At 39.1% G+C, this 15,677-nt stretch overlaps 1 protein-coding gene across 1 annotated transcript in view; it reads right to left on the bottom strand.

Moving 5' to 3' along the window:
- LOC113415038 (atrial natriuretic peptide receptor 1-like) overlaps positions 1-15,677 on the bottom strand; it is a 66,230-nt gene that overhangs the window by 25,094 nt on the left and 25,459 nt on the right. Inside the window, exons 10-15 of the mRNA XM_087954218.1 lie at positions 14,376-14,520; positions 13,457-13,543; positions 9,780-9,923; positions 6,722-6,843; positions 5,123-5,249; positions 1,387-1,435 (exon numbers count right to left, since the gene is read on the bottom strand). Of these exons, the coding sequence (XP_087810344.1) occupies positions 1,387-1,435; positions 5,123-5,249; positions 6,722-6,843; positions 9,780-9,923; positions 13,457-13,543; positions 14,376-14,520 (674 nt within the window). The remainder of the gene's footprint in view (positions 1-1,386; positions 1,436-5,122; positions 5,250-6,721; positions 6,844-9,779; positions 9,924-13,456; positions 13,544-14,375; positions 14,521-15,677) is intronic.

Here is a 15,677-nt window from a genome sequence, read left to right as displayed (position 1 = left end):
CCTGCTTGTCAAGGTTTCTAGAAGGTAGATGTATGGACTCACAAACTGAGTTTGTTATGGTTATTATTGCAACTCTAGACTGGAAGTGATATTGCCCTTTTAAGAGGCAGATTTTGCACATTTGAACTATTATTGCACATTTCAGCCATTGCATGTAAACATTCTATATAGGAAGGTCGTTGCCCATCATTGGTGATCCCAGATCAAATTACAAATTATGTAATTTTGAAGGGAAATTCTAGGTGCATTAATGAGCCATGGTGGTGCAGTGGTTAGAAGGCAGCATTGCAACTTCTGCTGACTGCTAGCTGCAGTTCAGCAGTTTGATTCTCACAGGCTCAAGGTTGACTCAGCCTTCCATCCTTCCAAGGTCGGTAAAATGAGGACCCAGATTATTGGGGGCAATAGGCTGACTCTGTAAACTGCTTAGAGAGGGCTGTAAAGCACACTGTGGTACATAAGTCTACACTGTGGTATATAAGTCTAAGTGCTATTGGTATTAAGATGTTACGTGCATCAGGCCTCTCTTTTGGGAACTGAATGCTTCAGCTATCATTCTTTGCACAGTGCATTTAGCTTTATGGCCCTGCTTGTCAAGGTTTCTAGAAGGTAGATGTAGGGACTCACAAACTGAGTTTGTTATGGTTATTATTGCAACTCTAGACTGGAAGTGATATTGCCCTTTTAAGAGGCAGATTTTGCACATTTGAACTATTATTGCACATTTCAGCCATTGCATGTAAACATTCTATATAGGAAGGTCCTTGCCCATCATTGGTGATCCCAGATCAAATTACAAATTATGTAATTTTGAAGGGAAATTCTAGGTGCATTAATGAGCCATGGTGGTGCAGTGGTTAGAAGGCAGCATTGCAACTTCTGCTGACTGCTAGCTGCAGTTCAGCAGTTTGATTCTCACAGGCTCAAGGTTGACTCAGCCTTCCATCCTTATGAGGTGGGTAAAATGAGGACCTAGATTGTTGGGGGCAATAGGCTGACTCTGGAAACTGCTTAGAGAGGGCTGTAAAGCACCGTGAAGCGGTACATAAGTCTAACTGCTATTGCTATTGCATAAATTATCCTTTAAATAATAAAGGATTTTGCTCTAATTTCTTTGGTTTATGTTTACTTCCTGAGTTGTATAAAGAGACTCAGTTAGCTTTCTGGAAGTCTACTTTTTCTTTAAATGTATTTCATTAGTTTTATGCAGAGTGCTGGGTTGTGTTAATGTTGAATGAATTATGTCCTCTGCTTATACTGAACTGCCACAGCTAAAGAGGAAGCAGGTATCAGAAATCCAGTGGATATACACATTTACCCAAAAGTCTTCAAGGATACCAATAAGATTAACTTTAATGAAGAACCATATTTTATGGCATTTCTTACCAATGATGGATCACTTCTTGTTGCTATTTCTAAAAGAATGATAGCATAGCTGTAGGATTGAAGCCAAAACATTATAAGATAAGCAGAAGTTATTTAAAAAAAATTGAAAGAAGTCAAACAGACTCTAATCTAGCTGAGACTAATTGCAACCGAGTCCTCTGAAAACAATACAACTTGAGTTTCCTTGCTTTCAAAGAGACAGTGCCATATAAATAAGATGAGCTGAATACAGTAGCCTTGTCTCTGCAATAGATCTCATTAATGAAGCCTTTTCATCACAATGGATTGCTGCTTTGTCTCCTTTAAATATTTAGTCATCTTCCCTCACATAAACATTTCAGCCTATTAATCCTAGGCTTAGTAATTGTAAACATATTGCAAATGTTTATGACATGTTACTAGTACGCTGATATTATTTCATGGTATCAATGTAAGAAGATATGCAGAATTACAAAGGATTGATTAGAAATAAATGACAACTATCTAGCATCTCCAATTAGCCAGCAGGAGAATTCAAGTTCTCTGCACACTTTTTCTTTATAGACACACCTAAATGTATTTAAGCTTTGTGTACTACTAAAAAAGGACCAAACAAACAATGTAGGCTTCAGTAAATTAATAATCACATCCAAATGTTAAATGAGTATTAAAAACATGCCAGAGACTTGTACAAACTGTATCCTTTTCAGATAAGGATCAGACCTGGATATGGAATGGAAATGGCTCTGGTCTGATGTTGAAGTCTGATGTTGGTGAGATGGTGGCTGTGCATCTACCCTTGCTTTCCTTGACTTCTCAGTGGCTTTTGATATCATTGACCATGGTATCTTTCTAGATTGACTCAGGGGATTGGATCTGGGGGGTACGGGGTTGTGCTAGCTTTCCTCCTTTCCTTGAGATTGATTTCAATTGGTGGTGACTTGGAAGAAGAGATTCCACCTCCATCCCTATTCTGTAGGGTGTTGTAGGGATTGGTATTCTCCCCTCTTTCATTTAACATCTACATGAGATCACTGGATAAGTTCATACATCATCATGGGATGAGATCAGTATGCTGATATCACCCAATTGTACATCCCTGCCTCTGGATAATTAAGCAATGGATATCTTATCCTAAATCTGAATATTGTGAAGATATGGATGGGAAACAACAGTCTTCAACAGGCTCTGGGTTTTGAGGCCCTCTGATCCTAGGACTATACTATCTTTGCTACTGAATGGGGTTGTATTGCCCCAAACAGACCCTATGTACAATGGGTGTGTGTGTCCATCCTCCTGGACTCATGACTCCTTCTTGATGAGGTAGCAGTTGTGGCTAGAAGGACCTTTGTGCAATTTCATATTGTGTACATATTCCTAGATCAAGAAGACCTACTCACAATCACTCAGGTCCTGATCACCACTTTGTTGGACTACTCCAATGAGTTCTACACGGGGCTGCAAGCAGCTGTGTGAGTCTCTTGCAGAACATTCTTTATATCTCTACTTCTCAAGCGGCATTATTCACCAGTTTATTTTCAGGTTCAATTTCAATGTGCTGATGTTGACCTCTAGAGTTCTTCATGGCATGGGGCCAGGTAATTTGAAGGACTGCCTCACCCCAGTTTCATCTGCTCATCCCACCGGATGCAGCAGAGAGGGTATGTTCAGGTGTCATCATCTAGGGAGCTACATTTAGTGGGCCCTGCATAGTGGGCCTTCTCACCCATATTGTGGAGTTTTCTCCCCACTGAAATGAGGTTGGTTTCATGTCTTCTGATCTTCCGAACATCCACAAGACCAGGTTGTGTCAGCACGCCTGGAGACCTCGGAGATGGGTGAGCTAGTAAACTGGCTCCATTATTGTCAACATTTCTTCATCTACTTTTCACTTTAGCTTAGTTTTTTTTATAGCTTTTGATGTTTTAGTTCAGGGGGTCTCCAAACGTGGCTACTTTAAGACTTGTCAACTTCAACTCCCAGAATTCTTAAAGTTGCCAAATCTGGAGAGCTCTGATTTAGTTAATATGATTTTTAGCTTTTTTTTATTATTTTAACTTGTAAGCCACCCGGTGACACTAGTTTTGTGTAAATTTGATTTAAAAAAAATAAAGATACAGAGTATAGAAGGGATATCATCCAAAAACACAAATGCATTTTCTAATGCTTAAACATACCATAAGTTATTTTCTCTAAACTAAAGTGTTCATAGCATGATACGGAATTACTGATGTTATGTAGAAGGGGGAAAGTATCCCTAGACTATACTATTGCACTCTTGTTATTTGAAAATGTGTTCCTCCACTCAGTGTTGCAGGTATTCAAATACTAAACCACTTGTCTAGAAGTGTATCCTGATCAGTGCTGGTGTTTCCCCATTTCAACAGCTTTAAGGTCTTAAGGTTGCACAGACGTTAAAATTGCTGAGGTCTTAAAGTTGCTGAAGTCGAGAAACAATGATCTATGGCAAAGCTGGCTGAGGAACTCTGGGAGTTGAAGTCCACAAGTCTTAAAGTTGCCAAGGTTGGAGACCCCTGATCTATGGTATTAAAAGTGTAGCCTACTACAACAAACCCTTCATTCCCTCCAGAGGTGGTATTCAGCAGGTTCTGACCAGTTCTGGAGAACCGCTAGTGGAAATTTTGAGTAGTTTGGAGAACCGGCAAATACCACCTGTGACTGGAGATTTTACAGCATCCTTCCCCTGCCACGCCCACCAAGCCACGCCCACAGAATCAGTAGTAAAAAAAAAATTGAATCCCACCACTAATTCCCTCTATTCCAAAATCTGAATGTATGCTTACTATTTTTTAATTTTCCATATATTCACTGAATCGGTTAAAAACACGTACATAGTAAGTACACATCCAAATTTTCTAAAAGATTTACCTTGCAGCAAGTAAAGGCTGTGTCAGCTTCTTTTAAGGATTCATGGAAACATAGTTTGACCAAGAGTGCCTAAATATTTGCGTGCAACATAAGCAGTTAAGGTTTAGAGGATTTGTGGATAGAGAGAGAAGAGAACATTCAACTGGCCTTCCATTATTACAGTCCTTGCACCCCGTAGAGGGAATAATTTCACAATCATTTCCTTCATGGCAATCAGGATTATTCCCTCTGGCAAAGATACCTCCACGGCCACCCTGCTGATTCATCTTCTCGATGATGAAATAGAATCAGACAAGGCTTAGATACAGAGGAGTCTTATTTGTAGAATATGGAGGCTTAAGAAATGCAACCAGCACCTTCAGACACTGAGCAAATGCGTGAGATGACTAAGAGCTTAGATGGAGCTCAGAATGTTTGAGAATGGCTTATTGATTGGTCAGCAAATGAAATGGTAAGGGTAATTTTACGATTATTCTTCCACACTAAAAACATTCTAAAAATATTGACAACCTGACTTCCAGAGCTCTGCACTCCTCTGCAGAAAGCCATCCTATATTTGTGGAAGATAAATCCAAATAGCAGCCCAGCAACAAAATGAGCAAATCTCCCTTGCATTTTTCATGCATTGATTGCAACTGAAGGGGGATTTAGTTTCATAAAACATCACATATGGCTTATACAGCCTATTGTATATTGTAAAAGGAAAAAAAAAATCCTAAAGATAATATTTTGAACTTCTTGCCTATTTGCAAAACAAGCAGCCACCCCAGAAATGTAAAATTTTGTACGTTCGTTCAATAAAAAGAATAAAGCAATCCATATTTTATAGATGTAGGAAGGTAACCATAAGTGAACGTATTGTCCTCACCTATATACATCTGCAGCAGGGGTTGGTTCAAAGTTTGGCATGGAGTGAGCTTCAGGAGCCAAATATACTTGAGCAATACTGGAATTCATCCCTGAATCCTCTTTTCTATAGGATTGTAAACCATAGTCTGCCACAAAGAAAAGGAACAAAGAGACTATCTTTCCCTTGAGGTTTTGCAATCTATTTTGATCTAGAACCATCTAAACATGCAAATCAGTACAAAGACATTTCCAATTTTAGAACACAAATGAATTTATCTGCAAATTTCTCAGCCAATTTTGGATATGTAAAGAATCCTCCAGATAAGAGGATTTCATGTTGTTTTACATCCAGGATCAGTATTTAGCATGCAAAGTTTTGCTGTGTCTAGCTTCAGAATGAATTTGAGAGCTGTTTTTTGAGAAGGCGTTGAAAAATATCTATCACTATAAACATCAACATATGATATCACTTGGAATTGGTCTCATTTGTTCATAGAATCATAGAGCCAAATCTGATTGATAATGTTATCGTGCCTGGAAGAAAGGACGTGTTTCGAACAAAAATGGGGCCAGAACTGCAGCCTGTCATAGCTGCAGACAGGTCTCCACATCAGTGGTGGGATTCGACTTTTTTTACAGCTGGTTTTGTGGGTGTGGTTTGGGCGTGCTTTGGGTATGAACGCGCGCACAGAGGGTTTGATATTGACCTTCTCCTGCAATCCTGCACTCTCCCTGTGTGTTCAACAACTGATGTACGGCAATCTGCTGTGCCGCGCGAAGCAGCTGAGCTTCAAAACCAGGAAATAAAGGTCAGTATAGAGCCGAGGCGGGTGGGCAGGCCCAGCAGCTGATCATCAGAGCGAATCAGTTCGCTCACAGATGATCCTCAGAGCTACCGATTCAGCCAAACCGGGCTGAACCATTAGAATACCACCCCTGCTCCCATGTTTCCAGCTGAATTCTAGCAACACAGAACTGATTGCCTGAATATGTATTGATAGGCAAATCTGCCCTCTTTTGAAAACCTCCTCAGACTCTCGGGGAAGAATAGCAAGCTGAAGATGATTCCCAACAACTGCAGCAGTATGTAGAGCCAGGGAGTAGATCAGCTCTTTGTAATTCCTCTCTGAACAAGGAGAGGACTTGAGAACAGCCACAAGTGCTCCAGAAAGTTGCTCCTCAAAGAGCTCATTTGTTGCATTTGGAGAGAAGATGATAAATTACTCAAACGGTTTATACCTGTTGCGACAGTCAGTTTTAAAAATATTTTTTCTTACCCTACTATATTCTAACTTTCTTTTCTATTTCTCTTTTTTTTCTTTCCTGCACCTTCTTTTTTTCATTTTATTTTTTAGTTTGTATTAGCTTTTATTGCAGCAAGTGTAATTTTAGTAAAATTACTTTAAAAAATCCTTTTTCAAACAATATTAACCCACAAATACCAAGTAGACTCCATGATGAACTGAAGACTTGAACCTGAGTCTTCCTAGTCACCAAGATTCCTGTCTGGTAACCCTAACATTGTCATTTGATATAACATTGTTTATCCAGTAGTAACTAATTTAGTCTCCTAAAACTTAGTTGAAAATACTTTCATCTTCTTCTCTTCTTACTATACCTGAAATCTTACAAACCCATCGATCATCGATAACACAGTTCCTTGATTTCAGTTGTCCATGATAAATCCGATGATGGTGAAGATATGCCATTCCTTGGGCAATATCAGTGGCGAAAGAAAGCCTAATAGAGGACGGAGCAATAATATAAATTAAAGAAGAAGGAAAAGGAGAGGAGGAGGTAGAGGAGAAGGAGATGATAAGATTTAAAAGAACTCAATAGAACAAACAGGAAAGTGTTCAATTATAACTGACTTACACTCTACAATATCCTCTCCTACACTAACAATAATGAGCCCTAAAGGAAACATTCATTCATATTGTTCATTCCTTTCCACCCACCCCCCAAATGCATCTTCTCTTTCTCATGATAGCAATAGCAATAGCATTTAGATTTATATACCACTTCGTAGTGTTTATTGCACTCTCTAACCAGTTTACAGAGTCAGCATATTGTCCCCAACAATCCTCAATTTACTGACCTCAAAAGGACAAAAGGCTGAGTCAACCTTGAGCCCATTGGGATATAACTCTTGGTTGTGAGCAGAGTTAGCTTGCAATACTGCATTCTAACCACTGTGCCACCACAACTCATACATCACACCCAATTATTCCAGCATAAAAAAGTAACATGAAAGACACTAAAGTAAGAAGGGAAGGATAACAGGAAGAAAATATATCTCCATGGCCAAAACTATTTATGCTAAATTCAAATCCTTCCTTTTCTTGGACTGTGGATTTTATTCCAAACTGACATAAGCGTTAATCTGTATGGAGATAAATCTGCAGACTATTGCATTTTCTCAAATATATTAACCTTAGCTAAATTTAATCATTTTGTATATGAAAAAATAAGTAATTTTTGAGTGGGGAATAATTATCTCCATATTTTATTAAGGTAACTGAAAAAAATCTGGTTGCATGAAAAGGAACGAGTTTCTGGAACATGCATGTATTGTAATAATATAGACATTTGCTTAATGGTAACTTTTTGCCCACTGAGTTTTATCCAACATTTATTTGTTTGTATTCCATCTTTATTATTTTGCAAATAATTCGAGGCAGTGAATATATCCAACACACCTTCATCCTCTTACTTTCTTCACCACAACAACCCTGTGAGGTGAGTTGGGCTGAGAGTGACTGATAGTCACCCAACTGGCTTTCATGGCTAAGGCAAGACTTGAACTCGTGGTCTCCCACTTTTTAGCCTGGTGCCATAACCATACACTAAACTGAACATTCCCATAGATAGAGGAGTATGGGGTTGGAACCTACTGAATAAAATGACTAGTATGAAATCACAGTGTTCAGTGCTATATAATATTTCTGGAAAATGTCAATACATGGTATGATTTATATTAGCATAATACAAGCTAGGTATGAAGTCTAATATCTGTCAGCAAAGATAGCTTTCGGTATCTTTTCACAGCCCAGATTTGGTAGCCCTACAAAATCAAAGAAATATAAAGAGGTCTCCTAAAATGTTTTTTGAATGTCTAAGATACAGAGCTTGGATTCTGAGTAAAATCTTAGCCATTGTATAACCTTATTTTAGAACAGCTAAGGTGAAAAAAAATGTCTTGGATTTCTAGATAATATAGCTCTAAAGAAATAGTAAAAGAAAACTGGGTATGAGGTCAGAACAAGAAGTTATTTTTATAAGAGCAACCTTCCCTAACCTGATTTTTGTGTGGAAGTAATTTGCAGTCCAATATACGTAGTTGAAAACCAGATTAAATAAGAGTGTACTAGACATGACTGAGAGCTAATAATTAGGCACTTATCTTCTGAAATTGTCCACTTAGAATCTTAGGTATTAGTGTTTTCTAACTTAGGCAACAACCATTTTTGACAATAACATGTCATGTGAGTGCTTCAAAATAATATTGAAATATCTATTAATTAGGATGTATCAATGCATTTTTTTAAAAAAAAAAAAAAGCTGTATTTTGTTCAAAATCTACAAGTCACAATCTTGTATAGGTTTATGTTTCTCAACTATTTTGTATAGGTTTATGTTTCTCAACATTTTGATATCCTCAAATTCAAGCATCTGCCCCTAAACAATGCAATTATGTAACTCGAGAAAAGCAGCTATTTGAAGGTATGACAGAAAAGCTTTCCAACAAAACAATTCCTTTTGAGCTGGATTGCATTTCACATTCATGATAATTAAAGATTAGAAAATTTGTCCTCGTTATTTTATTCAGAGAGTTGAAGGCAAGAGAATACATAGCCCGATATTCCTCTTGGGTATAGATGATGAAATTAGAAATGATCCAAGGTGATTTTCCCCCCTCACATTTTCTAGCATTTCTTATACAGCAAACAGTTAACTAATTAAAGGAGGTTTAAGTTAAGAGGCATCTTAAACTCACTGGCTACTGTTCTCCTTAGAACTAGATTTATATAATTCAGTGTCTAGAGTCTTACTTAATAGATGTATGCAAATATAAAAAAACTGAGAAAACGTTTCATCCATAATCTATGATCATGCAGTTCTGTCAGTAAGTTCTGTCAAGGAACCAGTAGAATTTATTTTCATTACGTGTTTAATTCCTAATATTTTTCAATACAATTGGAAGATATACATTTATTTTTCCCCTCACACACCCACCCTGCTTGCAAAAGTATGTGTCTTCAAACTCAGACCACAATCCTATTTGCATGAACATTCTTGATATTTGTCAGTCACACTCAAGGCTTTCCTTCTGAGCAAGACGAGAGTACGTTTCTGGATTAGCTATGATGGATGTAACAAATTAACAATGTGTGCTCACATAACAGACCAAACCAATAGGTAATACTCCTGATTTTAGGTTTCTAAGTAATGTAGTTAGTAGTTATAAGTAATACACAGAATATAATATTCTAAAGCCCAGCTGCAATCTTACCATCACCAAGATCTCATCAGTATTTGATTACATATTTATGCTCAACCTGTTATTTATTCCTAAAGGTAACGCTAAATTTGCACTATGTTTTTATTTTGTTTATCTAATGAAGTTTCAATCTAATAAATATACAGTATTCTATCTGCTATATTGATTCTCTCACCTGAAGCCCCAGTTTAAAGGAATGTTTTCATTAAGCAGCACATCATTCAAACTTCCTTTAGGGCAATATTCTGTTATTATGGCAATATTTGGTACCTCAACGCAGCCTCCAATAAATTTGCAAATGTTTGGATGATCTAATTGTCTGTAGGGGGAAAAAAACCCAAAATCCAGTGTATTTATCAGAATTATCAGTTCAAGAATATCTAAATTGTGTCATGTTGTTTCTCAGAAATGCATTTTCATTACAATAGAAATATATTGGGAGTTGGGATCAAATCCCAGAATTCACATGAACATTAATTACTGAAGTGGAGAATTGTAGATTATTTGGGTTGATTAACTGATCCAAGTTGATGGAATTGGAGGTAAATCTAATGTAGGCCTTTCCCAGCTTTTACTGGGACTGTGAAGATTGGGTATTCTGAATATTGCTATGCTGCTTCCAGACAGTGGGGTATTCAAAAATTGAAGCTCAAAACCAGCAAAATGTCTGGTAGATAAAAATGTGGTCAAGATCCAATCCGGAGTTCAGTTCCAGAAAAACCTGCTATTAGTAGAAAATTCAGAGCATCAATGCATTGAGTTCTATCAGAAATTATGTACTCTTTCTATTCACAGAAAGCACAGAGTGTGCTACATTCCCAAAAAAGGCATAACTGCTTCAAAGGGTTGGAGACAAGAGGTACACTTACAATTCCTCGAAACATCTGTTTGGAATTGAACCCCAAACATTGCACAGCCTTATTCAGCAGACACTTTACCCAACGGAAAGTAAAGCCCACCGAACATACTCAGAGCTGGCTGGAGGAACAAAAACTTCCTCTCCAGATGGAATGACGGTGTCATTCTCAATATGTCTGCTCGTGTTTTGAAAATGCTTTAGAAGTGCTTCAGACCTCACAAAAACTCAGTACCTCTCGGCAATACATAAGCAGATTTTCTTTTTTAAGGCTTCCAAAGAAATCAGGAAGAAAAGGTGGCACTGCCTGAAAAGTTATATTAAGTTAAAAACATCTGTCTCTTAAAGGGGTTCAATCTCTTCCCTCACCCCCAGATTTCATAGGGAATCTGCTGCTTTAATGAATAGCAGAGGTGTTGTCCTTGTGGAACAATTTTTCTTAATCATTTTGCAAACATGCATTGGCATAGTACCCAGTACATGTGGTGGATGCTTGGCTGGGGAAAGCTGATAAAATCTATTTGATTAGAAGAGGCATCAGATCATGTAAGCCACAGAATGATGGAATCTGATGAGAAGTGAAGGTCCAGTAAGTTTAGGACAGGGTAAGAAAAACCCAATCTTATTTTATTTCACTGCCTTCATACCTGATAGGGAATCCTTTATCGCCCACATCAATATTCACAAGTAGGTCTTGTGAATTTTTTAAAATTAAAGTTTATTTTTTATTTTAAAAAAATTATATGGCTGCCCAACTCACTGCAGGCAGCTTACAAAAATAAAATTATTATAAGATAAAATACAAATACCGTGTTTCTCCAACAATACGGCCTCCACCAATAGGAAGGCCCAGCATGTTTTTGGGGCATAAAATCAAATTAAGCCCCTCCCCCAAATTTAGGCCTATCTTAAAATATGCAAAATAAGGGGGAAGGGCGGGAGACTTGCGTAGGAGCGCCGGCGGGCAGGAATTCTTCGCCACCAGCCGCTCCTAACGGGCGATCATGGCGAGCGCTGGGAGCTCCCTACTCCCACCAAACACCTTTGCTGCAGACACCTTTGGTACCCGCCGCTGTTGCTTTCCCTTCTGCCCATTCCGCTGCCGCGTTTGGAGCTGGAGGCTTCCGTGTTTGGAGTGTCGCCGCCATTTGGAGCTCAAACGCGGAAGTGGCAGCTCAAACATGAGGGCGGGCGATCTTTTTTTTTGGTCCACGCGAAGTTCAGAGCGAGCAAGAGAGGGAGACTGCGATGCCTCCATCCGAGATGGCAACCTCACTAGTGGATCACAACGTGGCTGGAAGCCCGAATCGGCGGGATACGATGGCGATCTTTTTGGAGCGAGAGGAAAGGGAGAGAAGAGTTGCGGCGTAATTTGCAGGAGGAAGTGGGTGTACCCCACGGCAGGGAGCCCAAGGAAGAAGGGCCGGTAGGCAACGGAGAGCGTCCCGTAGCTCCGGAAGCAGCCTAGAGATGCGCCGGGAAGAGGCGCAGATGCTGCCTTGTAGTTCCAAGCCAGCTGCGTGCGCCGCTTTAGTTATGTGCGCTCCGCTCTGTGGGCATCTCCGTGTGATCGTGACCCTGTCCTTTCCACCTGGCGCCCTTGCTGCTTTCTGGCTCTTTAGCGACCGGCTTGCGTTTGAAACACGTTCGCGTTTGGAGTTGGTTTGGGGACTACAAGGCAGCATCTGCGCCTCTTCCCGGACGCGTCTCTAGGCTGCTTCCGGAGTTACGGGACGCTCCATTGCCTACCAGCCCTTCTTCCTTGGGCTCCCTGCCATGGGGTACACCCACTTCCTCCTGCAAATTACGCCGCAACTCTTCTCTCCCTTTCCTCTCGCTCCAAAAAGATCGCCATCGATCCCGCCGATTCGGGCTTCCAGCCACGCTTGTGATCCACTAGTGAGGTTGCAATCTCGGATGGAGGCATCGCAGTCTCCTCTCTTGCTCGCTCTGAACTTCGCTGACCAAAATAAAAAGATCGCCCGCTGTCATGTTTGAGCTGCCGCTCCGCTTGGAGCTCCAAAGGGCGGCGGCACTCCAAACACGGAGCGGCAGCTCCAAACGTGGCGGCGGAATGGGCAGAATGGAAAGCAACAGCGGCGGGTGCCAAAGGTGTCTGCAGCAAAGGTGGGAGTAGGGAGCTTCTCTGTGCTTCGCCATGATCACCCGTTAGGAGCGGCTGTTGGCGAGGATGCAAGGGGGGAATTAGTCACCCCCGAAAAGACGGCCTAGCCGTTTTTCGGGCTCAAAAAAATAAGGCCCGGCCTTATTATGTGAGAAACACGGTAGAAACAAAAATTGAGAAAGTTAAAAGAGAAGTGCAGAATGAAGTAAAAAAAAGGAAGGGAGTAATGACTTTCTTCACTACAGTAGAATACAAAAACAATTATAAAAAAACCTTTTACTTTATATTTCACAATTTTTCAAGCCACTTCTATAAAAAAAAAAAAAACCAAAGTCATTCCAATGAAAACCTAAAATTAGTTTCATTTTTTTTTTTTCAGTTTCAAGTACAAAATCCGGAAATGGTCTCCAAATGAAAATAAAACTAGATAAATTATTCTGTTGAATTAAAACAGCCAATTTTATCATCCCTGCCAACCCCATTCCCTTTACCATTCATTCTTCCATGATTGAAAGTTCTTGTGATTTTTTTTTTTTTTTTTTAGAATTCCAAAATCTGCTTTATTTTTTAAAGAAATCACATTTCTAGTCCTCTTGTTTAGGTGCAAAACTTTACATGAGCCAGTTTATAATGCTAATATTTGAGGGAAGAGGAAATTTGTTTTAGAAAAGAAGAAGATTTCTCTGCTTCCTTTTTGAATTCTGACTGATGTAGAAAAATAGCCGCTATTTTTCAGCCAGTTGTTAAATAAATGAAATATACAGCACATTTGAAGCAAGAGGAAAATTAAGGTAAAATCACATAGGATGCTTATTACGTTCATTAGTAGACATACCCAGACATATATAGATAATATAGTTGTATACCTTACCTTACTTGCTTGACTTCTTTACGTATGGTCTTGGTAAGGGTAAATGTCTTTTTCATTATTTTTTTGATGGCAACTGTTCTGCCATCACTGAAAAAATACAGAGATGCTTGTCTTAACTGCCAACAATCATAAAAATCCAAATACATTAAGATATCACATTGAAATTACTTTGTTTTTTTCCTTCATCCTGTGAAACAAGCTATGTTTAAAAGTAATAACTAACTATTGGTTATGCAGTAAGTTTCAACCATAGGTCTAATCTATATTAAATCTCTTCATATCTCAACTCTGACTTGTGGGATGCTCAAGATGAATATAATGTTAGGCTAGTAAATTTGCACAATAAGATTTTCTCCCCTCCTCTTCTCCTGCAGTTTTCCATGTGCCCTTGAAATCTCATCTCCATGATGGAGGAAATATAACCAGTGTTCAAAAGCATGGTTCATCAATTTTGGTACAGAGAAATGGGGGAAGCAGGGCAACAGACAACAAACGATCTAATCATGCTTACTGTGCGTATGTATCTGCATACACATATGTTAGGAGTAGCAACCAAGAAAAAGAATTGATGAACATGCTTTCAGGTGTAAACTAGCAATAGCACTTAGACTTAACACCACTTTACAGTGCCTTACAGACCTCTCTAAGTGGTTTATAGGGTCAGCATATTGCTCCCAAGAATTTGGGTTCTTATTTTACCCACCTCAGAAAGATGGAAGGCTGAGTCAACCTGGAGCCTGGTGAGATGTGAACTGCCAAATTGCAGGCAGCCAGTAGTCAGCAGAAGTAGCCTGCAGTACTGCACTCTAACCACTGCGCCACCATGGCTCAACTAACGAAAAAGATCATCTTTGAGGAGAACATAGTGTTTGACCAATGAAAGCTCAAAGGATTGCATGAACAATTGAAAAATTCTTACTAGATTCCAGAGGGCGAGAAGTAGTTCACTTTGGAAGCATTGGCAGATGCTGTACAGGAGCTCAACCCTGTGAGACAGCTGGTGTTGGACATGCTGGGTGCATGTGGGATACTTAAGGCACTCATGGCAGTTCTTGGAAAACGGTCTAATGGAGGGGGGGGAAGAAATTCAATAGTTTATAGACCCATTGGCATGAATACTCACAAATTACTATAATGTGCTATCCATATCCCTGTACATACACTAGTTTGTTGTACTGGTAATCTGCCAGGTATTCTACAGGTTGTCTTTGACTGACAGCCCTTCATTTAGTGACCATTTGAAGTTACAAGAGCACTGAAGAAAGTAACTGAAAACTGGTCCTCACACTTAAGACCATCACAGCAGCCCCACAGTCATGGGAGCAAAATTTTTGTCTCACGGCAATCAACTTGTATACATGATGGTGTCCTGGGATCATTTACATCATTTACAACTTTCCCAGCCAGCTTTAAACAAGCAAAGTCAACGGGGGAAGCCATATTAACTTAAGAATCACACGATTCACTGAACAACTACAGTGATTTGCTTTAACAACAGTGGCAAAAAAAGTTGTAAAATTGGGCTGGACTTATTGCCTTGCTTAGCAACAGAAATTCTGGTCCCAATTGTGATCATAAGTCAAGGACTACCTGTAGTTGAAATAGACTGCAATGCATTAATAAAAGCGTCATCCAGAGGAAACAGCTGAGACATTTTTTGAAATGGTGGAACTTTGGTGCAGGTTTTCAACAAATCTTGATCTCCCTGCCCACCAATCTTTTTAGTATATAGCTCTCATCTTGGTTATTTCTCTTAGAGTTGCACATTTGTATTTTTTTTCCCCATATTTCTTAGTGAATGAAGCAATAATCTATTTTGCTTACCATTCTTTTGTATGCCTAATTTATGTGTTTCAGTTTGGAATATTTATTAAATCCAGGCTAATTGCAACGTTAATATTTATTGATCTTGTTAGCATTAGATAGAATGCATGTATTAGCCAACTTTGTTTTGCACAGGGGCCGCATTGAAACAAATACTTGCTTCATGATAAGCTGATAAATCCACACTGAACTAATAAGACAGAAAATAAATCAAGTTTAACATTCCAAGTGGTATATTATAATAATAGGAGCTCTTGGATGAGACAGTCAAATGGAAAAAAAGATATACAGTGGTTAAAACTGATGTATCTTCTCTGTCACCTCATGGAGTCATGATAGTAGATTACTCATATTTGGTTTGGTTATGTTCCAGCATCTGCTAAAATTCCCCAATCTG

Source organism: Notechis scutatus, chromosome 2 (genome assembly GCF_049901735.1).
Source record: "Notechis scutatus isolate UNSWTSFEM ecotype Mainland chromosome 2, rNotScu1.2, whole genome shotgun sequence".
Lineage (NCBI taxonomy): Eukaryota > Metazoa > Chordata > Lepidosauria > Squamata > Elapidae > Notechis > Notechis scutatus.
The sequence above is the reverse complement of the archived record's forward strand: the minus strand, read 5'-3'. Positions and strand labels throughout refer to the sequence as shown.